This window comes from Spinacia oleracea, chromosome 5 (genome assembly GCF_020520425.1).
Source record: "Spinacia oleracea cultivar Varoflay chromosome 5, BTI_SOV_V1, whole genome shotgun sequence".
Lineage (NCBI taxonomy): Eukaryota > Viridiplantae > Streptophyta > Magnoliopsida > Caryophyllales > Amaranthaceae > Spinacia > Spinacia oleracea.
Window position 1 is genome coordinate 98,964,491 of NC_079491.1, and position 26,082 is coordinate 98,990,572.

Consider the following 26,082-nt stretch of genomic DNA (forward strand, 5'->3'; position numbering starts at 1 on the left):
ATAATTTTCAGACCATGGTTTCCTTTCAAAAGAAAAGTTATATCTCCATATTTTATTAAATTGTGCACTTTAATTTTTACAAAGCGACTATATTTAATTAGATCGTACATGTTCCATTTTTTACTTTCTCCGTTTCATAATGATATTACAATTTCTATTTTTTACGTCTGTTAATGCACATTTTATATCATTTTTATCTCTAATTGCACAATATTACAAATTATAAAATTTTGATATTCTTAAAATGTTATTGAGACAAATCAAACAAGACCAACATGAATATGTTTTTTTATATGTTGGAAATAATTAAAAAGATTATCTGTAATCGTGAATAGTCTCAAAATTCTGAACTAAAACATCATTATAATTAAAACGGAGAAATATTTTTTTACATTTTAATAATATATAACAGTTTAAACATTAACATTTGATTTGTGGCTTGTTTTGTCCCTTTACAAATTAAAGGTTAGTTCCTAATCAATGGCGAAGAGACAAAAGTTAAAAGTGCTAAGTGTACTTGACGTAGGAAAGACACTTGAAAGTTTTCATCATTGTTGGTATGGGCTTCTTTACTAATGTCTATGAGCTTTTCTCCATATCTGTGGTGACCAAAATCTTAGGCCGTCTCTATTACACTGAGCCAAATCCAACTAGCCCAGGGTTTTTACCCATGAATGTGTCTTTCGCAATTAGTAGTGTGGCCTTATGTGGTACCTTTGCTGGGCAACTCTTCTTTGGGTGGTTAGGTGATAAGTTAGGAAGGAAAAAGGTATATAGTCTTACCTTAGTCATGATGTCTTTCTTATCATTAGCCTCTGGTCTCTCATTTGGCCATACAACAAAGGCAGTCATCACAACTCTTTGCTTCTTCCGTTTTTTGGCTTGGGTTTGGTATTGGAGGAAACTATACACTTTCAGCCACTATCATGTCGGAGTATGCCAATAAAAAGACTCGTGGGACATTCATCGCAACTATCTTTGCTCTTTGCAATGCAAGGAGTTGGGATCGTGTTAAGTGGTGTCATCACTCTTGTTCTAGCTGCAATCTTCGATAGCAAGTTCAATCCACCTTCCTTTGAAGAAGATGCAACTACTTCACTTACTCCAGAAATTGACTACATTTGGCGGATCATACTAATGTTTGGTGCCCTTCCTGCTGGTTTTAGCTACTATTTATGCTTGTATATGCCTGAAACACCAAGGTACTCTTATCATCCTAACTATTCTACTTATTTAATTTTAGGCAATTTGTTAAAATGAGCTTTTAATTTACCACTTTTGTGAAAATATGACATTTCACTTTAAGGTTGCTGACTGAGAACTTAATCCTGATTTCGAACACTCCCTGGTTTCTTTCAAGGCAGGGGCGAGGGACATCTGTTTTAGTCATAAGGGTGATTATATAAAAGTCACAAGTTGCGACAATATATATATATATATATATATATATATATATATATATATATATATATATATATATATATATATATATATATATATATATATTTTAATATTTAGTTGCCGCAATCTTACGTGTGAGAGTTTCACTACTACAAAAATGGGCAAAGAGACCTTTAACAAGAGACCCATAGATCAACATAACGGGTCTCTTGAATATAAGAGATCTATTATTAAAGATAACAGGTCTCTAATATGCACTGGGCCCCGCTGGTTTACCATATGAAAAAAATTAGAGACCCTTTACCTCACGTAACGGGTCTCTACACTGCAGTGGGCCTGCTACTTTTTCCCATGTGAGAAAAAAGAAAGACCTCTCAAATAGCTGACGGGTCTCTTCTCCAACTAAATATTTTTACAGTAAAAATAAATTATGAATGCCCTCTTCTCTCTCTTCTCACAAATCAGATCTGTTTATGGTTGAGTTCCTTCCCATCTGGTTCTTTCTATCCTCGCACAAAATCATCAATAAACAATGGTTTCTTCACCATCCATCCCCTTCTCTCTCTTCCTCACATTTAAAAATCTCTTGGAAATCTATTTTGTATGTTTTAATTATCTTGCAGATTTGGAAGGGATGTCGCAACAGCCTTAGGAGCCACCGCACCAGAGCGATTCAGGAATCGAGAATCGAGCTTAAACTCTTCAAGATTTCCCCTGCTAGTTTTATTAGAAAGTGAAAATGGTATAGTATCATCGATTAATTCCTCGATTTAATTGCTCTAGTTCTTTTTTTTTTGTTTGAAATTAGGGTTTTGATTGTGTTGCATTGATTTGATTTCAGCCTCGAGACAGTTTGTATGTGCCTAGTTGAAGTTGAGAAATCTCTAAAGCCTTTCGATTTGTGCTCCATGCCTGTTCTTTCTGGTAAATTGTTGATTTCGCCTTGTTTATTTCTCATATATTGTTAATTTCTCTAATTAGTATCCGGATAAAAGTGATTTTTGGAGTGCGCAATTTTGGAGTATACGCTTGAGGAATTGCTTATGTTTAGGGTTGAAGAGCATGAGTCCATTTTTTCCCATTATGCTTCAGAGATGTTTGTGTGATACTGCTAGTCTTTGACCACTAGTTTTTTACCACTGCTTGATTATGAGATATTGAGATAGTTAAATTATCAAGTGCTATGATGTGAGTGGATTTTCATTGAACTTCTTGCTTCAAAGTTTCAACTGTATTCTTATTGAACTTTCTGCTTGCAAGTCTAAAATTCCTGCTATCTTTCAAACCTCCTGATGAGTAAACTTGCAGACCTTTATATAAAAAAATTTAGCTTATAAAGGCTACATAGAAACAGTAAAGAGAAAAAAAGGCCTAGTTACAGTGATTGTTTGTGAGATGTCACTGCTCAACATTTAGCAAAATACAGACTAGTTAACATATTTTCTTTTTGGTGTTTCCCTGAATATAGTGGGGGAAGAAAAGAATGACTGTATAGGTGACTAAGAGTTTTTATCAGATGTTTACAATTGTAGTTTGTTACCATGTTCTACACTGATTAACTATATTCAAATTAATCTACGGAAATGTCAACCAGTTGTAGTGTCGTTGTTGTCTCATCGCATTCGATTCAAAGATGATTTATAATAAATGTCTGGATCTACTTTTGTTATAAGTCTTATTATTTATGTGAATTCATTGGTATTGAATTTTGCTACTAAGAATATGATTAGCTTGGTTTGCAATTAAGTTTCTAATTTTAGAGTTTAATTTTAAGCTTTAACTTTTGCATATAATCTGACTTTATTCTGCAAATACTACATCTAACTAGTATTATACAGACTTGAAGTTTTCCTTACTAGCTACTCCCTCCGTCTCTCTTTGATTGCCCTTGGAGCAATTAAAAAGGGTTGAAGGAAGTAACTTTACTATAGGAAAATCTTCTTTTCTTTAGGCCTCGTGATGTACATTGTATCATTCTCATGTAAATGTCTCGTGTTGTTACTTTTAAGATATTTTCAATTGCCTTTGCATCATAATACATTGGTTTTCTCCTTGCACATAGGTTCTTGTAAATGTCTGAGATGGACCAGAAATATAAAGACTAGGTAGTTGATAAAGAAACTTGTGTTTCTTCTGAAGTAAAACCTTCTTAGTCTTTGTTGGTTTTGTTTATCAAGCAGTGGAAGAGGACTACTTTGCTAAACCAGCTGAGACTAGGAGGCCTTTCCGTGCTCTTCTTGATGATGGCCTTTTAAGGACACCTATCACACGAGTTTTTGGTGCTCTCTAGGTATATTTTGGTTTTATTGTGTTGAGTGGGAATGCATTGCCTTAATGGTTGGTTTTCTAGAACACTCTTGTTGTAATGCATGTTCAATTAGTGTTTGACCAGTGACCATTAAATCTCATATCTATAATTCCGAATTAGTCTTCATCATTGGGTCTACTGTATTCATGTCTTGAAAATCACACTAGTTATGGCTTGTGAAGCAAGGAGGAGTTATAGAGCAGAATTGTAATATTTTGTCTCAACCCAAAGCTCTGGTTCTACATCTATTAAGTGTATTTCCTGGATACAAAATTTGTAATTATTGGGTTATTATTTGATATAGTCTTATATAAATTAAGAGTGGTCATGAAAGGCTGTAAACGTAACTGTTAACATCAAATAGGAGCTTAAAAAAGAGATCAATACTCAGATGATATTTAGTCATGTATACTTGATTAGTTTTCTTTTTACAATTTTTTTTGGTTGATTGCAGTATTGAAAGAGATGAAGAAAGGAACACAATTACAAGTGTAGTTCAAGCTATAAAAATCAAGGCGAGCTCTTATTTTCCTTCTAAATAACTTAGGATCAAGGGTAGCCATTCCAAATCATCATTAGATGTGGGAGTTTGTTTAAGAGTTATGCCTGTTATTTCATTCTGTATATTATCTTTTTAATATTTCTTTGATCTAATTTTCTTATAAAGAGGGATATGAAATTAATTTGAAAATGTTTAAGCGTGTGTTTGAAAGCAGGGATTGGGTGTTGGTCTAAGTCGAGTTGTTGATGCCTACTCCTCCGAAAAACAAATATGAACGAGATCAAGCCCATGCTCCTGGATTAGATATTATATGTTGCAGAGCTTATAAATGCGACTACGGAAAATGAAGATGGGGGTATGAAATAGCTCAATGACATTATATGTTTAGTGGGAATTAATTATAAATGTATATGGTTTTAAATTATTGGTGTAAACGATGGTACCTTGTAAAATTATTATGAAAATTTGTTTTTGATATCTATTATTATTGGTGTAAACCAGGCCTCTCGCTTTTTGGCGTGTTAAATTACTAATGCTTATTCTTTTATTTAAATTAGTAATGCTTTTTTTTTTTTTTTTAAAAAGGTGATAAAGAGACCCGTTATCTGCAGAAGCAGGGTCTCTCCCTTTCTGTAATAAAAAAATGTTAAAAATATCAAAGAGACCCCTTTTCTTCAGTAGGGGGTCTGAATTTATATAACAAAGAGACCTCATTTCTTTAGGGATGGGTCTCTTTAATTTAGTTAAGAGACCCCATTTCTCTAACCATGGGTCTTTTCCTCTATTAAATTATTTTTCGAATTTTAGGATAACAGACCCCCTTTCTCTAGCAAAGGGTTTATTCTTTCTTAATAAGAGACCTCCTTTAATGAGGGGGTCTCTTTATCAAAGAGACCTTTGAGATAGAGACCTGTCCATAGGAGGTCTCTTATGCATATCTGGACGGGTCTCTTTGCTTATTTTTGTAGTAGTGTTTAATTGATACATATAGGTGTCACGTAGGTTATGCGTCATCATAATATTTTTATTATGAATGCAATATTTTTAGTATGAAAATATGTAAAAAAGGTATTTGATATAAAAAAAAAAAAACAAATTAGAATATTAGATTTCCTACCCTTTTTTTGAAACATGTATGATAGGTTTGTTAGGTTATGATACATATGACAATTCATAAATCATGCGGAAAAACCATAATGCCAGGAAAGCATATTATTTACACATAATCATTTAGCATAGAATAGATGCATACATGTTGTAGCGTGCCTTCCCTAGCTGCGCCCGAACCGAACAAGAACAAATCTTTAATTAGGACTCCAAATGTCGTCCCTCCGTAGATAGTCCACAGTACGTCCGGATACGCCTCAAGTTAGACCAACTAGAATCGCCCTTAAGGTGCTTGGGAATTTCGGTTATTATTGCAAGTGTATGGCTGATTTTATTTCAAAAACTTACCCTTTGAATACTTCAATCGTACCCATAAATTGTGACCCTAGGCACCTATTTATAGGGGTATGGAAAAGGAATTGTAATCCTACTAGGATGTGGATTTGCTAGTTAGAATCTTATTAGGACTCTAAATAACAAAATCAATCTACTAGGATTAGGATTTAATCTTTGCACGAACTCTAATAGAATTAGGATTCCCGCACAAGCGTTGCACGAGCCGTGCACCCGCGCAAGCCTTGCGGCCCACGACAGGCGCACAACGCTCGGCCCACGCTGATGTGCTCTCGCGCGCGCGCGCCCTTGGCTGGGCCTGGCCTTGCGCTGGGCCTGGTCGTGGCGTGCGTTGGTGCGTGCGGCTCGCTGGGCGATGGCCTGGCTTCGTGCTGGGCCTTCGTCTAGCGGGCCTCGTCCGATGCTAATTCGTACGATACGCTTCCGATTAAATTCCTGATCCCGGAATTCATTTCCGATACGAACAATATTTAATATTTCCGATTCCGGAATTAATTTCCGTTTCGAACAAATATTTAATATTTCCGTTTCCGGAATTATTTTCCGATTCCGATAATATTTCCGATTCTGACAATATTTCCGTTTCCGGCAATATTTCCGATTCTGGCAATATTTCCATTTCCGATAATATTTTCCGATACGTACCATGTTTCCGTTTCCGGCAACATCTACGACTTGGATAATATTTATATTTCCGATACTATCCATATTTCCGTTTCCGGCAATATCATCGTTTCCGGAGTATTCATTTCTTGCTTGTGACGATCTCAGCTCCCACTGAAACCAAGATCCGTTGATTCCGAATATCCATAGATATAGTATTTAATGCCATTAAATAGTTGATCCGTTTACGTACTATTTGTGTGACCCTACGGGTTCAGTCAAGAGTAAGGTGTGGATTAATATCATTAATTCCACTTGAACTGAAGCGGCCTCTAGCTAGGCATTCAGCTCACTTGATCTCACTGAATTATTAACTTGTTAATTAATACTGAACCGCATTTATTAGATTTAGCATTGAATGCATACTTGGACCAAGGGCATTATTTCCTTCAGTCTCCCACTTGTCCTTAGGGACAAGTGTGCATTTCCTAATTCCTTTGTCGCTCGATGCTTGCTCTTGAACATAAGGTAAGAGTTGTCATCCTTATTATGTCCAGAGGTGTTTCTCGGTTTTAGAGTTCAATCGATCAAATAAATAGATAATCATAGCCTATGATTCATCCGAGCACGGCCATGCATTTCACAGTTTCTAGCTCTCCGAGTGGCCTTGTACAACTTTTAAGCATCTCATCCCGATTTATGGGAGGACAATCCCAATCTTGCGATCTTGAGATTAGACTTCGTTTAATAGGTGATTTCTTGAGCGTTGCCTTTATAGCCTCCTTTTATGGTGCGACGGTTGGTCAACGTCAAAGCAACCAGTTCTCAAACAAGTAATCTCAAATCACTCAGGTATTGAGGATTTAGTGTCTAATAATTTTAATGAAATTTACTTATGACAGATTTTCATCTCTTACAGTAAAGTTTCATAGGTCTTGTCCGATACTAGTCTTCCCAAAGTAAGTATCTATGCAAATGATTATGACATTGCCATGTCCACATAGTTCAAGAAACAGAACTACTAGTCATCTTGCATTCTAGTCGTCTAACGTTTTCTATTCGTCCAATTTTATAGAAAACTCCGACTAGGGACCATTTTCAACCTTTGACATTCAAGTTCACTTAATAGACATTTCTTAGTCACAGGACTGGTCCTGACAGTCTATCTTGAATATTTCGTCAAATTGAAGGGACTCATCATTTAATACTAAACCAAGATTAAATGGAATATGAAAATACATTTCATATATGATAAATGTTCAACCCCAATGTTTTACAACCATGGGCCTTAAACCCATCTTTAAAACAGTTCATGGAATTTCAAAGCTATGTTTGATTTCCAGTGCTACAATGTGAGTGTTGCTTCTCACTTGTTTCATAGGTTTAGTTATCATGCTTTGCCAATCTTAATATCCTTTTCATCGAATGATTTTCGAGATATGATGATAAGATCTTTTGAGTTTGTTTATTATGTGATCTAGTCTTTCTTACTTCGATAGTGGTTCTACGCATTTTGCAATGAAGAACCATCAAGTTAGCAGACATGTGATCTACCCAAGTTCAATGAAGAACTTTTCAACAACCCCGTTTTATTGCTTTCTTAGGCAATAAGTACTTTTACTTCAACTGTTTAGGTTGCTAGTGATGCTTTGTTTGGATTTACTTATCCAAGCAGTTCACAGATATGTGGAAAACTTTCCAGCTGTATTTTAGAACATAGAAATTAATATTTTAATTTCCCACGCAACAACTCATGGTCTCCAATCCATGTTGCCATTTCAAAACACGATGCTCTATAGCTCGTCCTTGTCAATGGTTAACTCCAAAGGGATCTTGCTTGATCCTTTGCCAGTGTTTAATGCGTGTAGCATCAAAGTTTAGCATATCTTTATTTCCTTGAATCAAGAACTAATCCTATGTACCTTTTCAAGTACCATAAATTTTTCTTGATCTCAATCTAGTTGATCTTTACTTAGACCAATAGAGATTGGTATATGTTCGTCATGCCTAAAGTCATACGATACGTTTTTGGCGATCCTCATATTATATCATACATGATAAATTCTTTTGCAGAATCATTCCCAATTGAATTTTATTCATGTAACTTTAGCTCATTCAATTTCAGTAGATACTGAATCCAGCTAAATTCTTTGACATATAAAATAGGTGAAGAATCTCATTAGATTCTTTGATGTTAACTTAGTAAATGCTTATACATAGTTCAAACATTCTTTTACTTAGATTTATTCACATGGGTCGAATATCTCCAATGGAGTATTTCGTGTTTGATTTAGTAAATTCCATTACTTAATCCAAAACAATATTATAAGATCTTTGTAAATAGATCTTAGTACCCAGTATGTACTAAGTTTCGCCTTGGTCCATCATTGATGAATAATCTCAAATCTAAGTATTTAGCATTTGAATGTTATTTCACAATAGAGAGATATATGTGTGATACACATAGGACCAATTAAGTTTTATGTACTCCCACTAAACTTCTTATATATCTATAAGAATCATGTACATTTTATGAAACTAAAATACTTATTAGCTTCACTAAAATACATTTCTAATTCCCAATTGCTTGCTTAAATCTGTACTTAGATTTCATAAGCTAGCTATTCTTTTCAAGCATTTATTTGGATCCACAAATCCTATGACATACCATGTACATAGTTTCTTCCAACATTTGACTGAGGAAGATGTTTTGTCATCCAATTGTCATATGTACCAATATGCAATCATTGCTTGAATTATAGACTTGAGCATTACGATTATGCATGAGGTTTCAACACAATCCACGCCGTGAATTTGCTTGTAACCTTTAGCAACTAATCTAGCTTTGTGTGTGAACACAATTTCATGTTTGATGGTTTTTATCCTTAAAACAAACTTGCAACCAATAGGTGTGAAACTATTCTTGCAAATCAACAAAATTTTAATTTTTCATCAAAACATTGAGTATGTTTTATGGCCTCTAACCATTTAAAACATTTGAGTCTATATACGGCCTCTAACCATTTTAGGGAATCTGGGTTTCGTCATAGCTTTCTTACAGGTCACAAACTCATTAATCTACATGATAATAGTTTCACTGCAAGTTGTAGTTTTCTTCACTATCTAATAGAAGAATCTCATAGCTTCAGTGACCTGAACTCCATGCCTACTTGGGTATAGAACATCAAACAATAGAATATCAATAGCCGCTTGAAAGACCATTGAATATTCTGTTCTCCTTGAAGCACTTGTAAAGTCTTCTAAGAGATGTCTATTCTTTAAAGCCACTTCTAAAAGTCCTTTAAAGAATAAGCTCGGATTTTCTGAAGCACTTCGAAAAGCCTCCGGAATGTCCGTTTATGTTTGTTGTTCGCCTCGAAGACTTTCGAGGTCTATTTTCTCCCACTTGTCATTTTGGAAACGAATCTCCAAAAGGACATTATTTCGAGCAAACAAACATTATGTTCTCAAAAATTCGTGGTAGAAACAATACCCTTGTGTCTCATTTGAATAAATCACAATGAAACATATATCTATACTTGGGCCTTAGTTTGTTGAATGACAAACACTAAGCTCCCACTGAGTCTAGCAACTCTCTAGATATATATATATTTGAAAAGATATTCTGATATTACTTTTCAATAGCTTTGACGAATTTGGTTTAGTTGGTGGTAGTTGAGCATTTTGTTTTAGAAATTATAGGAAAAGTCTTTATGATTCATCATTGATCGAATCAATTACTAATCGACTTCGATCATTCCAACTTAGATATGCCATATCTTATGGAGTAGATTGTGAATTTTACTACACACAATCATTGATGATCATTCTTGACTTAAGTAATCATCAACATGATCTTAACCTAGATCTTTATGATTTCTTGCCAAGTGGGATTTATACTTCTGTTTCTTTGAACTAACCAAACAGATTCAAACTTATATCACATTGAGTAAATAAACCTATATTCACTCAAATCTGTGTGAAATAATAAAGTCATAAAACCTTTCTTTAGCTTTGAACTCTATTGTCTAGGCGTTCTAACAATAGTTCATATCTTTTGTTACTTTCAGCAAGTAAGACTAGCTTGTCTTGAATGATCTAGAAATCAATCACCTTTCAAAAGTCCATCAAAACAGAACTTTTGAATGTTAACTTGTTGACATGGTCTAAGTAACAATGCCAAAGATTAGTGGAACACAAATCAAGGGGTTGATTTGAACCTAGTAAAGTTCTTATTGTTAAAGAGTTGTTTGTTTTAATCAAGCATATTGACTCAACTCGTAATTTACCATTTCATTCGAATAAACAAACAAACATTGTTTTTGTTTTTCTTGAATGTGAGTCTTTCTGTGTTTGTAAACAGAAATTTAGGTATGTTGATTATGGAACAAAATAGCCATTAAGTTCCAGCCTTGAAAGGACTTAAAACAAACTAGATGACCCTACAACTAATGTAGCATTGCCATGCTTCATTTCCCACTTGTAGGTCATTAGTGTAGCCTAGCTTCCATTGTTGAGTTATTACCGAAGTAAGAACCTCAAGCGGTATATGATACCAAGGAAGTTTGATTGCTAGGTCACTTCTCTTTAAACATAAACTTATAGGTAGAAATGGAATCGTAAATTCCTTTCATTTGTTCCTTGTTTTCCTATTTCTTGTACCCTTTCTTATAGTCTTAAGAATTGAATTCTATAGTGTTGACTTTTATACTTTGTTAGACATGTCCGATGTCATTCCAACAGAGTTCTTACCAATTTATTTATGTTGAATATTCTGTTTCAACTAGATGATCTTACCAGAATCTTCTAAAGTTCTCTAAGCATCAATCTATTCGAATGTCTAGGGACTAGACTCATTCGAGAATTAAATGGACAAAGATATTAGGTTGTTAACCATTGGTAAAGCTGAGTGTTTAAACTCAATGCTTTATGATCTAAAAACTACATTGTATTTTGAATTCACAAGCACCAACCGGTTTGCCATTCGACTTTGATACTCGAAAACAACCATAAAAGTCGCTATAAGAAATGTACATTTTAAATCGCTCATTTTCTCTCATTTCCGTGAATCGTTCTTGAATTCACTAGCAATCGAGGAAATTTACTGTTACCTTTCTAAAAGGATTTATTGCAGTGCAAGATATTTAATTATAAACAATAATTAAAACATACATTGAAGCATGCAAAGTCTAAACATTTATCATGAATAATAACTTGAAAATCAATCATGCAATTTAAACAAGTTATTAGCATTTTATTCGAATTTATTGTTCCGGCAGGTGTGAATAAAATGATTCCAAGACCCTAAAATCATTGAAGAATTAAGCACAGTTTGTCGACTCAATCCTAAAACATTTTAGGTAAGCAAAAACCTTTTGCTAATAGTCTAGAAACTATTCTTGGTTGATAGGTACGTCTAAGAACTTATTAGGTAAACCTATCGATTTTGCCACGACATAAAAGGACTCCTTACTTATATCGTTGAGTTTCACCAAAACTAACATGTACTCACAATTATTTGTGTACCTTGCCCCTTTAGGACCAATAAGTAACACCTCGCTGAGCGAAAACTATTACTGGATTGATGTAAAGGATATCCAAGCAAGTGTATATTTTGGCATGGCACCTTTTAACTCAATTTTTAAGTTAGGAACTTAAGGATCTTACTATGTTGGTTAGATTTTAAGTGAACTAAAATCCTTAATCATGCAACATAATCAAGCCACAATCTCATGCATTATTAAGACATATTTAAAGCAATAAATAACTTAAAGCATGCATAAGATAAATGTGATCTAGTATGGCCCGACTTCATCTTGAAGCTTCAACTTCAAAGTCCGTCTCGAAAATCACCGTGGGAGGCACCATTTTCTTCAAATAGGATAAGCTATAATTAAACTAATTACAACTATTTGATGGTACGCAGACCATATTTGAATTGAAAAACAATTTTGGTACTTTAGACCAATTACATTCAAATTAATGGTACGCAGACCATATTTTCTATCCTATTTGGGCCATACTAGTCACTTCATAACCTGCAAAACAGTACATATACAATATATACCATTCACCCATTCATTATCATGAATGGCCCACATAGCTGGTTAGTAAAACACGTTATGCATTACATAAATATTTGCAGCAATTAATCAAGGGCACCAATAATCTACCAATTATTCAGTCCTTATTAATTCTAATCAAGTTGTTTTAACCTTAAGGATTTGTAGACCTAATCAAGAGTTTATGACTAAAAGGGCTCCCACTTAAACCAATAAATTCATATGATTTACTAATTTTAAACATAAAAATGTATTTGTAGTCTAACCGGAAACATACAAATTTAATTAAAATTTAAAGCTCATATAAATTTATAATTGAATCCACAAATTTAATTTATTTTCAGTCGTATTTAAATTAATTCATGATTTTAATTTTAGTAAAATAATTAGAATAAATAAAATTTATTATAATTACAATATTCAAAATTAAAATCCAAGAAAATAATTTAAATTATTAATTTTAAAATTAATTAAAATTACGTAAACTGAAAATTTCAAATTAAAATTTTAAGAACGATCTAATCGTGACGCAACATCACCACGCAACGCATAGTCATACGCCACACGCACGCAGCCATCGCTGGCCATGTGCGCGCAGCCCATGCGCTGCGTCGCATCTGCTGCTGCATTCCATCGCAAGGCATCTGAGGCACGCTTGGCCTCTGGCTCGCTGCGCGCCTGCCCTCGTCGCACGCGAGCTTGCGCTCATCGCACGAGGTAGTAGCTGCGAGATGGCGCTCGCTGCGCGCGAGCGGTCGATGCTGGGCGTAGCGCTCGTCGCACGCGAGCTTGCGCTCGCTGCGCGCGAGGCTTCGCGCGCTTACGCGAGGCAGTGCGCGCTGTGGCGCAGCTCGCTTGCTGCCCACACGCGACTGCTCGTGCCTTGCTTTCGCCTTGCCCACTCGCCCATTGCACACAGCCCACGACACAAGGCAGGGCTGCTGCCTTGTGCTCGTGCACCATGCCCTTGCTCGCTGCATTCGTACCGCATGGGCGACGAGCTCCCTTGCTCGTCGTCGCATGCCCGCACTATACAACACCCCTTAAGGGTAACACGTAGCGTCCATTGCTTTGTGCGTGCAAGTTATATGAGCGAATCGCATAAAAATTAAAAATCTATTTCCAAAATTAATGACAAATTAATAAATCATATTAATTTCATTATTTTAGGGCAAAAATTCGAATTTTTTTTAATTTATTGAATTCCGATTAACATGGATTCAAGTCTAGGTCATAAAAAATTTAAAATTTAACATAAATTTACAATTTTTATGGTGGTTTTTAATCATAGGTATCTAATTAAATTATAACTAATTATGAAAATCAAATTAATTCTAAATTATTCCAATTTTCAACAAATTAATCATAATTACAAATTAGATTGCATAATTAACAAGGCTAGGCATTCAAACTTGTTAAACATATACAGTAGGTCAATAAAAAATTCAAGATTTATCAACAAGAATCGCAAATATTTAATTTAACATCTTAAATTTACGAAATTTTGCATTCGAAAAACTAAAACCTCCGAAAAGTCATAGTTAGGCTTCGAATTTGAGAATTCTGGGTTCGGCCGAAAAAACCCACAATTTTAGAATGCCTTTTACATGAGGAATTGACACAAAAATCACTCGATTTGTATGAGTAACGAAGAAACTGCCGAAAAACTGCGTATGTATAATTAAATAAACGCAATTTGCAATTAATTAACAATTACGAAAATTAATCACCCCTTTTAATTCTTGCAAATTTGTAATATTTAACCATGTTCATGAAATATAGATTATGAAAATAATAAGAGGCTCGTGATACCACTGTTAGGTTATGATACATATGACAATTCATAAATCATGCGGAAAAACCATAATGCCAGGAAAGCATATTATTTACACATAATCATTTAGCATAGAATAGATGCATACATGTTGTAGCGTGCCTTCCCTATCTGCGCCCGAACCGAACAAGAACAAGTCTTTAAGACTCCAAATGTCGTCCCTCCGTAGATAGTCCACAGTACGTCCGGATCCGCCTCAAGTTAGACCAACTAGAATCGCCCTTAAGGTGCTTGGGAATTTCGGTTATTATTGCAAGTGTACGGCTGATTTTATTTCAAAAACTTACCCTTTGAATACTTCAATCGTACCCATAAATTGTGACCCTAGGCACCTATTTATAGGGGTATGGAAAAGGAATTGTAATCCTACTAGGATGTGGATTTGCTAGTTAGAATCTTATTAGGACTCTAAATAACAAAATCAATCTACTAGGATTAGGATTTAATCTTTGCACGAACTCTAATAGAATTAGGATTCCCGCACAAGCGTTGCACGAGCCGTGCACCCGCGCAAGCCTTGCGGCCCACGAAAGGCGCACAACGCTCGGCCCACGCTGCTGTGATCTCGCGCGCGCGCGCCCTTGGCTGGGTCTGGCCTTGCGCTGGGCCTGGTTGTGGCGTGCGTTGGTGCGTGCGGCTCGCTGGGCGATGGCCTGGCTTCGTGCTGGGCCTTCGTCTAGCGGGCCTCGTCCGATGCTAATTTGTAAGATACGCTTCCGATTAAATTCCTGATTCCGGAATTCATTTCCGATACGAACAATATTTAATATTTCCGATTCCGGAATTAATTTCCGTTTCGAACAAATATTTAATATTTCCGTTTCCGGAATTATTTTCCGATTCCGATAATATTTCCGATTCTGACAATATTTCCGTTTCCGGCAATATTTCCGATTCTGGCAATATTTCCATTTCCGATAGTATTTTCCGATACGTACCATGTTTCCGTTTCCGGCAACATCTACGACTTGGATAATATTTATATTTCCGATACGATCCATATTTCCGTTTCCGGCAATATCATCGTTTCCGGAGTATTCATTTCTTGCTTGTGACGATCTCAGCTCCCACTGAAACCAAGATCCGTCGATTCCGAATATCCATAGATATAGTATTTAATGCCATTAAATACTTGATCCGTTTACGTACTATTTGTGTGACCCTACGGGTTCAGTCAAGAGTAAGCTGTGGATTAATATCATTAATTCCACTTGAACTGAAGCGGCCTCTAGCTAGGCATTCAGCTCACTTGATCTCACTGAATTATTAACTTGTTAATTAATACTGAACCGCATTTATTAGACTTAACATTGAATGCATACTTGGACCAAGGGCATTATTTCCTTCAAGGTTATATAAGCTAAATATTTTAGTTTCCAATTTAAATCATGGCACATAAGCGTACCACGTAACAATTGTGACACGGCTTAAAGATCGTATGTTGCGACCTTTATCATTTTCGTAGTCAGAATAACGAGTCCACAAAACCCTGATCGTAAAAGTAAACTATTATATCGCATGTTCTTTTGTTGTAGTGTCTATGTTATTTTGCTTTTGCACATATGTTCTTTTGGTGCACCATGTTCACTGTGCAACATGGTCCATAGTCCACGAATTGGACTGAGAGCTTAATCTTTGTTTCAAGGCAAGGGAGAGGGATATCTGTTTTAGTCAGAATGAGTCCCCAAAAACCCTGCGACATTAATTGAATAATTGTTTTTGTATTATAGGTACACTGCATTGGTCGGTCATATTGCTAAACAAGCGGCAGAAGACATGTCAAAGTTTTTACATGTAAACATTGATGCTGAAGAAGATATGTTAACAAACCTTGTAAAAGATAAGAAGCAACATTTTGGTGTGTTCTCGAAAGAGTTTGCACGATTATATGGCTTGCGATTACTTGGGACAACTAGTACTTGGTTCTTACTCAGCATTGTATTCTCCAGCAGCCAAAATATACTACAAAAAGATATTTTCTTCTCCACATGATGGATCCCTAGAGCAAGAGAGATGAGTGCTATAAGAGAGGTTTACGTACGTGGTTGCTCGAGCTCAGACTTTAATCGCCCTATGTGGGACCATCCCTGGGTACTGGTTCACTGTCGCCTTCATAGATGTAGTAGGGAGGAAGTGATAGAAGTTTGAGGACGCATGCGGAAGTTTGTATTTTCATCATTTATTACATTGATAAGAATTGTACAACAATATTGCGATAGTTCATGTCTCTCACTTATCTCTTTTGTAGAACTATTGTTTCTACCCCTCACTCACATTTTTTGTGGAGCTCTCTTGATTGGCTCACCCTCAACTAGGGATGGCAATGGGTAGGGTCTGGGTAGGGTCTAGTAATACCCGGACCCGGACCCTAACTTTTTGACATATACCCATACCCTACCCTTACCCTATAGGGTCTAAAATTATAAGACCCTTACCCGGACCCTATGGGTCCGACAGGGTATGGGTAGGGTCTAGGGTCTTATGCGGGTCCGCGTTAAACTATAACTTTTATTTCCTTTTTTGTATGCAATTATATGTAATATGCAAAAATGATACAAGAACAACGATTAATAAGACATTTTAAAACAAATAAATAGCTAGTCTTCAAAAATTATCCTTGTCTTTCCTTAAACACAATACATTTTCCTTAAACACAGTACGAAGCTCATAAGTTACAAAATCCCACATTCTTAACTACACAACATTAATGTTAATAAATAGGCATCTATTCAGTACTTTAGTAGTAGTTATCGTCCATATCATCATCTACTTCATCATCAAGATCCTACAAAAAAGTGATTTACATAAAAATAAGAAAATTTAAGCGGGTCTAAATATAGGGTATGGGTCTTAAGGGTCCGCGGGTAGGGTATGGGTAGGGTACGGGTCTGAAAAATTAAGACCCTTACCCTACCCTAAAAAAAACAGCATATGCCCATACCCTACCCTTACCCTATAGGGTCTAAAAAATAAAGACCCATACCCTAATTTTAGGGTAGGGTCCGACAGGGTCCGGGTAGGGTCCTGGACCCGCTGCCATCCCTACCCTCAACTCATGCACATACAACATATTTATAGTTGTACATAATTCTCTAGAATTTTCTAACTCTAGATTTTCCTAAACACTTATCTAGATATTTCTTAGGTAAATTCTAGATATTATTTTATCTAGATTTTTCCACACACTTTACTACTAGATTTTTGTGGGGTACATTCTAGATTTAGATTTTTCTAGATTAACATTTTAACACTCCCCCTTAATCTAGAAAAATCTTCTACTCCAAAATGTTTATCTTTCGAAAATCTTGTTGATGCACTTGTCACCAACCACCAATCGACATGGACGCTTGAGTTCCATTAATGTTGGCACCCGTGTTACCAACCTCCATCTTCTTGATCTTCAAATATCTGTATGCTCTTCTTGTTGGTATCCATGTTACCAACTATCCCACTGATGTACATGTCACCAGTAATCTCCTGAAATTTTTCTTCAAATTTTATTTTGCTATTGGTGCTCATGTCACCAACCATCCCGCTAATGCTTTTGTCATTAGCAAACTTCAAAATTTTCTTCTACATTTTCTTCAAATTTTATTTTGTTGTGGTGCTCCTGTCACCACCCATCACTGCTAATGCTCATGTCATTAGCAAACTCCAAAATTCTCTTGATTGACTCACCTTCAACTTATGCACATACAACATATTTATAGTTATACATAATTCTCTAGAATTTTCTAACTCTAGATTTTTCTAAACACTTATCTAGATATTTCTTAGGTAAATTCTAGATATTATTTTATCTAGATTTTTCCACACACTTTACTACTAGATTTTTGTGGGTACATTCTAGATTCAGATTTTTCTAGATTAACATTTTAAAAGGAAGGTCATCCAATTCGTAGGATTCTTAAAGATGACCATTTTCTTGCTATTCATAGCGTATCGGTACGAGAGTTTGATAAGGTCGGGATATATTCGTTTACTAACCTTATATGGATTTACCTTCTTTTTTTGCAAACTTTGGGCCTAATGCTACTACTTTTGTGGTTCCTGCTGAGATCTTTCAGGCTAGGATGAGATCGACTTGTCATGGTATATCAGCTGCTGCAGGTAGGGCTGGGGGTATAGTCGGAGTCTTTGGGTTTTTCTATATTTCTCAAGAGAAGGACCCTGCAAGGAGGCTATCTGACATCCCGGCTGGTATTGGAAGGCGATCAACTTTGTCGAAATGCTTTTAACCTTGTTGGTGCCTGAAGCTAAGGGTAAATCGTTGGAAGAGGCGTCTAAGGAGCCGGGTGCATGTCCAATATGAAGAGGAACTTAGTGTTGGTGGTTGGTGGTCATTCTGAGACCAGGCGTGCTGTAAAAGTATCAAGTTCGTGTGTTTAATGTTTATTCCTAACTTTATTTCGTTACTGTAAATAATTTCAACGTATATATATAGCCTGAATTTGAATGTAATTTTTTATTATGTTGTTTAAAATGATTGTATAAACATATATTGTACAAATAGTCCAGATTGGACATCCTATAACTAAACTATGCCTTCCTAGGCTGCCTAACTGTATATCTTGAATGTATTTATATGAATCCATGGGAAAAAAGGCCAAGGAATTTATTTAAATAAATCAATTACAACCAACATAATAATAAACCTTAATAGAACTTGCAAATTACACCATAAACAATAAATACTACATCTTGCAAACATTTTCCACCTTCAAACCAGTAACTTCACATCAACCACTAAGCATCTTTCTTGCCATAAACTTAAAACTTCATCATCTCAACCTGCATAACATATTAACACTGTCCATACTAGGACAAGTTCACAAAGCAAAATCAAGAAAAATGACTACATATTGCAAACACAAAAATACTTTTGATAGATGGCTCAAAATAAGATTTTAGTTTTGTGTGATTGCTTAACTTTATCAAATCCAAAAGTTCACAAATTTTGAGCCCCATCAACTGCATTATACTTGCATGAAATCTGGCGGCATAATTATATTGTTGAAAACAGATACTATTACCGCATATATAGCTGCAAAGTCAGAAATTTTAATTTACTACCAACAACAAAAACAACCACAAAGCCTTAGTCCCAAAATGATTTGGGGTCGGCTAACATGAATCGGCGTAGGAGATCGTCATTGTCGCCAATCAAACCAGAAAAGAGCATGAAAAAATAAAAGATAATGGAATTAATGAAAGTAAGATAAGAGAAAAATGTATATAAATATTAAAAAAAATATTGTAAGAGATAATAAAAAAATAAGTAAAGCTTAAAATAAATGAATAAGTAAAGTAGGTACATTTCAAAATAGCATGTAAAATTAAAAAAAAAATTAAGAATTTAAAAAAAAAAAAAAAAAAAATAGAAAGAAAGAAAGAAAAATGGAAACTGTATTATGATGTTATAAGTAAGCCTGTTTTAATCGATTGATTATAGACCAATTCATTTAATTTTTTGCCAAAAACTTGTTCCACCACTTGAGCATGAATCAGTCACAAAGACACATTAGATAACGACATCATCAGTAATTAAACTTAAATATTTACGTATTCTGATATTCACATATAAATTTTTGTACAATCAATAAGCTACTAGTTGCAATGCTGCACTGATACATATATCAGTTTTGATATTTAACATGTTTGTTCCAAGGATGAGGAGTAAACCATATAGGAGGAGAATCAATATTTTCAGCTTCTTTTGATACATTATCAGAAAAGTATACAGTATTTGTTTCACATCTGCCAAAATCAGAAGCCTGTAATGATAAGGATGAATTCAACCCCAGAAACAGCAACTTACCATTCAATGTTTCTTGTAACACCCATGAGTTAGTACTAGTATCAAACTTGTACATTAAAATCTCTTTGTTGATATACCGTGATACAAGGAAAAGTTCACCATCTTCCTCTGAACTTACAAGATAATAACGCATCCTAAGATCAGGCCGGGTCTGCGTGAGGGATTTGAGCATGTATCACCTTAGTGGTCGGTTCAGGACCACTAAGGTCACAAATTGTGAGTTCTTCTCCATAAAGTCCATTTGATAAAGCTGAAAGTATCCCATTGTAATATACAGCATCCTCAGTAGATCTGTGTGCACTAGGAATAAAATTCAAATGGATAAAATTCCATTGTGTATCACCTTTGTTACAATAAGCTAATTGAGTTCCAGATTGAATAACTGCAAGGGCGATGTAATCAGCTCCATTAATGGGGGAGGAAGACAATATTATCATCTTAACATACCAGTCCCTCATTTGGGTTAAACTCAGGTTTTGTGGGTATCCATATTGATTGCTAATCCTGTAATACCCCTCATGATTGCTAAATTGTTCAACATCAGGAAAATCAGAGAGGCGTGGCAAATCAATCCGCTCCTTGGAAATCGGGTTTAGGCAAAATATTTCACCGGTTAAACTGACAACAATGAGGCAGCCATGGGATGAACCAACAACCCGGTGAGGGGGAAAAGCTTCCGGAAGATTCATAGAGTGCTTCCTTTCATCAAGAACGATGTTGATAAAATGACAGCAACTTTTATCCTGTGAACCTGCAGGCTTCTGCAGTTGGTGTTCAAGCAGCATGAGCAGAGGAGGGATAGCTACATGGTGACGTGGAAGCTTGGGTAAATTCAATGCCCAATCTTTGCAAACCATTCTGAGAGAAAGGTAATCGGAGATTGTTGTTAGTTTATCTGCTATGTTTCCTAAGCAATCCCCACAAATTTCAGACCAGGCCATTTCCAGGCTACTCGTATCTTGGACAATCTGCAGACTGCAGGTAGCTTTACTTATAGGCATACCGCGTGCGTGTAGTTTGGCTATTTCTAGTTTTTTTGCTCAACTTTTCTGCTTGCACTGAATCTTTCTTGAAAGACTGTTCTTGCTGCCAAAGTTACTGCAACTACTGGTTTACGAATTGATGGAATCGATCAACTTACTTTTTTTTAAAGTAACTCTGTAGTGTTGTTTTTCTAACCAGATCAACGAAAATAACTGCTGCAATTATCAATTCAAAATATGATTTACTGGTCCATCAATATCCATAATTACTTCCAACACGAACCTAGTAAGACTTGTATCTGATCAAACTCCCCTTCGACATGGGCTTGGGTACAAGATTTCAGTATAAGGTAATGTACTTTTCGATCACTTGAACAAGTGAACTCTTCCGATTCTATCAAAGAACTAGTCCTGATTTGATTGGTGAAGTATTGCAGAACAAGTGTTACTTTTTTCTTTGAGGGACAGAAGAAGTGTTACTTGACATAACACCGAATACAGATTAAGGCATTACAAACGCTATAATAGTTTATACTAGCCGCATTAGAAATAATATTGCTTAAACATTGTGGAAATTAAATAAGTAGCAAATAAATTATACGCACATGATACATTTAAGATATACTCTCCCTCCATTTTGAAATAATGGTTACACTTTACTTTTTCTTAACGCTTGCCAATTTAAATGTTTGGAAATTAATATAAATTCTTATTAGTAAAAATTATAGAAATTTGATATTTAAAAAATATATATCGAGACGAATCAAACAAGAACTCTCACGGCTATTTTTTACCTTACCCATAATATATTACAAATGATCGATAGTCTATTTGAAATTTGTTAATAGTGTCAAAAATCAAAGTGTCCTACTATTATGAAACGGAAGGACTGAAGGAGTATATATACTCATAAACATATAAATTTGATCTCCCTCATTAAAAAAAAAAAAAAAACATTTAAAAGGAAAATATCAACATTCTACTGAATGTCGACGAGATTACATTTGATCAAGTAAGTTCATCATGGATGGACATGGGCGAACCACAACTCGTAATGGCTCAGCTTTCTGCAAGTTAAACCCAGACGCTATGGTCATATCTACCAGCTTATGATCAATACTCTCTAACTCGAAACATTGGATAAGAGATCCAATGGTTAACCCAATAACTCGAATAGCCAAACCTTCTCCAGGACAACTTCTTCTACCAGACCCAAATGGCATCATTTTGTATCCTATCTTGTGACCCTCAACTCCTTCAAATCTTTCAGGCCTAAAACTTGTAGGGTCATCCCAAATCTTTGGGTCATTTTGTATTGCCCATAAGTTGATTTGCAACATTGTACCACGTTGAATATAGTAACCTCCAACGGTACAATCTTTTGATGATTCGTGTGGGACAAGATTAGGGGCAGGCGGGTACATTCGGAGTGTTTCATTGATGATGCATCGTAGATAAGGAAGGTGGTTCAGATCGGATTCTTCAAGTAATCTATCGTAACCAACATGGTTCTTGATTTCAGTTTTGGCCTTGTTAAGAACTTGGGGATGGTTGACTAATAGTGATAATGCCCATTCCATGCTTTCAGATGATGTATCTGATGATCCTATTAGTAGATCCTGAACATGTTTACAACTAATTTAATTAGTTTTGAGTATAATTTATTCAAATTTAATTAAATTTTTTTATAAAATTACTAAAGTTATCGAAGTACGTGGAAGTTACATTGATAATTTAAAAGCGACTATTATTAAAAACGAATTAATAATAACATTATATCCACAATTTAAAAAAAACGAAGAGAGTATTTTATTGTGGATTCACAAATTCTTATTTACAATAAAAGTTAACTCAAAATGCTTAAAAGTTTAACTTGTAAAAGTTATCTATTTTTAAGTGATAAATTTTTTCATTTTAGTAAAACTTATTTCTTCAAAATCACTAATAATGTATAAAATTAATCATTTAATCCTTTAAAATATTTATCTATCATTTTTTTTACCTAATATAAAAGTTAATCAAAACTAGATTAAAGTTACAAAAAAAAGGGTTAAAGTTACAAAAAAGGTTAAAGTTATCTTGGTGTACAATAAATTTATTATACACCTTGTGCGCGCAATACCTTTTTTTGTTAGATTCCTTGGTTTTGGTATAAGTAATATATTGTTAAGATAGTCATGCGCAAGCATTAGATCTTATTAGATTATATTTGACTTTTAAGTTGGAAGTTGGAAGAAAGAAAACGTACCAAAATTATGCAAAAAATGATCTCATCCTTGTAATACTCCGGCTCTGACTCCTGCAGCCTAAGCAACACCTGGATAAAAGGCTTAACCACCATAGACAACTCCCCATCTCCACCTTCAACCTTCAATTTCTCCCTATGTTCCTCCATCAACTCCCTCAAAACCACCCCTCTCTCCGCCTCAAATTTCAATAGCCGCCTCGCTTTCCACCGGTCTAACCACCTAAGACACGGCACCATATCTCCTATACAAGCATCATTAAACAATATCAACATTTTTGCCAACATTTCACTAAACTTTTTACCCTCCTCATCTTCAACACCATAGTATCTCTTCCCAAATATCATCCTCGTCATCACGTTCATCGAAACATCATATACCAACGGCTTCATTTCGATCACATCCGATGATGAACCACAAACTTTATACAACAACCGTTTGATCATGAGCTTTACCTCATCGGACCGTATGCCGGAGAGTAGTTTAAGGCGGTGAGAAGAGAGGATTTCGACGGTGGCGATCCTCCGTAGATTTCTCCAATGAGGTCCATATGGAGCCCAAATAAGGCTAGTATAGTCATAGGCTAGGTGTTTTGCAGTAAGGAATCCATTAGGACGGTTGCAGAAGACGACGTCGTTTTTGGAAAGGCACTCCTCGGCCGCAGCCGGAGATGATATTAGGAGAACCGGACGAGAACCAAACCGGAGAGATAGGACTGGACCGTACTGGTTTGCAAGGTTGGCTAGGGTTTGGTGGAATGGTTCTTTCAAAATATGGAAATGGCCAATTATTGGAAGACACGTGGCAGGGCTTGGAGGCCATTTTTGCGATTTTCTAAATAAGTGGGATTTGAATAAGTAGAGAATTAAGATTAATGGTAATATGTAGTAGAGGTAAGTAGTTGTAATCTCCATGTTTGATTTAATTGATTGATATTATTAAGCTTAAATATATAATGTAGATTTAAGAAATTAAGAGATATATTAACTAGGAGTGATTGATTAGTCTAGTAGGTGACTTGGAAGTTACGTTTCATATTTATTTATATAATATTTGATTAATTAGTATTATACTATTGTGCATTGTGACATGTAAGTTGCAATATAAAACAGTTAAGAAATGGTTAAAAAGGAATAATATAATTAAGATGCATTTGTCATGTACTTATTCATGTGTTTATGCTTTCTTTTCTCTCAAGCAAGCTAGGATTGACCTTGAGAAATATAACACTTTTCTTTCTTTTTTTTGGGTAAATGATGAATTATATTAACCAAAACAATAGAGTATAAGCTATGCAACATATAAACGAAAGACGGGGAACAAATCAAAGTGAACCGCCCTTCTTAACTAAGGAACCACTAAAAAAAATAAACACAACTCTAAAACGTACATAGAGATCGATTTTACTCTTAACAACGAACAAAAATAATACTTCGTGTTCCGGTATTGAAACAAGGAGTTTCGGATTGAAGACCCTTTCGTTGATGTGGAAGATCTAGCTTGAATGATTGTGCAGAATCCAAATATACATGCACAATGAACAAAGTAACTGGCATCGAGAGTGTTCCGAGGAAAGCCCCTCTGATACATAAGTAAGTACTTGGTTCGGATTCTAGAGAGAGTTCTCTAGATAGTAAGTGTTAAGGCAATAATTTGGACGTACCTTGAGTTATGCGATTTGGCGGCTTATTTATAGTATTTGTGTAGTAAATGCTACGTAGGGCATTTATTACTTGATGGGTTGTGGACCGCTTAGGTTGGCTGGACAACCCTTGAAGGGTGTTTGGCTTTTATGTTGGTTACAACCTATTGAGCTTTTGGGCTGTAGGCCCAATTGGGAGTTAATTGGGCACCCAAACAACATGCCCACCAGACCTGTTCTATTTAAGGATAAATGGATGGATATTCACTTGACGATTTTGAAGTCAAAAAGTCCTACCAATGGATTCGCAAATGGGATTTTTGAATCCATGCATTTATGACAAGCATGTGTCGATCGCCTCTTCAGTTTCCTTTGATCATATGGTGCAGAATTGAGCGGAAGTTGGGCGGTTTTCCAGGATATTTCCTTATACATACGCGACTTAATTCATCATTTCAATCTTTATTCACACCGCTTTCTCAAAGTTTAATGAATTCTGACGCTTTCTTGCTTATGAGTTCTTCAGATCTTCACCAATCCACTGGGAATTTGCTTCGGGGCTTTGCATCGTTTACCTTGTCGACGAATTTTGCTTCGGACGAAGGTAATTTGTTTGTGGATTTCTTGCTTTTTCTGTACTTTTCTCTTCTTCCCTACCTTCTAAACCTTAGATTTAGAATCTTCGACCATGGTTGGAGGGAGATGGAAGAAGAAGTTCACTGTAGCTTCCTCTTCTAGTTAAAGAGATGAGGAGAAAGCTCATTTGGATAGGTCGAGGGATGTTTCTTAGGACCTTGGAACTCTAGGGAGTGTTGATGTTATGAGCAGGTCTGAAGACGAGGTTCGTGCTGAGTCAGGCCAACGGGTCGGCGTTACTGGTCGTTTCCCCATCCGTTCCTTCTTTCCCCGTCGCTTCGAGGAGGCGAGCCCTAATGGGCGGCTCGCGCCCATTTTGCATGATGTTTTTCGGATTGATGGTCCGGCGGGCCGAGCAGTCGACGAAACTTGGATGGTTGAAGCAGAGAGAGGTTTTTATCACCGGTTGGCCGAAGATCTATACGACATCCAGTACTCCCAGGGGGATTGGTGTGAGCTCCCTACTCAGGAGAATGCGAGGGTGACTCGTCCTCCTCCTGGTTTCATTGTTGTTTATACCCATCACTTCGACTACGCTCTTCGGTTCCCCCTGGATCCTTTCATATCCAGAGTGTTGATGGAGTAA

The 26,082-nt window shown here is 35.8% G+C and overlaps 1 protein-coding gene and 1 pseudogene across 1 annotated transcript; one reads left to right on the top strand and one right to left on the bottom strand.

Annotated features, from left to right (window-relative positions):
• Positions 1-289: 289 nt before the first annotated feature.
• Positions 290-26,082, top strand: LOC110798007 (probable inorganic phosphate transporter 1-3; annotated as a pseudogene).
• On the bottom strand, positions 21,734-24,373 carry LOC110798005 (cytochrome P450 81Q32-like). The gene is made up of 2 exons (XM_022003134.2): positions 23,221-24,373; positions 21,734-22,591 (listed from the first exon to the last, which is right to left on the bottom strand). Exons 1-2 carry the CDS (start codon positions 24,130-24,132, stop codon positions 21,971-21,973), a joined length of 1,533 nt encoding a protein of 510 aa, XP_021858826.1. The 5' UTR covers positions 24,133-24,373; the 3' UTR covers positions 21,734-21,970.

What these genes read in the sequence shown, in the direction of transcription:
- LOC110798005 (XM_022003134.2), bottom strand. Translation starts at nt 24,132, where the DNA reads ATGGAGATTACAACTACTTACCTCTACTACATATTACCATTAATCTTA. An exon ending in TCATTTTTTGCATAATTTTG is followed by an intron (nt 22,592 to 23,220) that starts GTACGTTTTCTT and finishes AAACATGTTCAG; the next exon opens with GATCTACTAATAGGATCATC.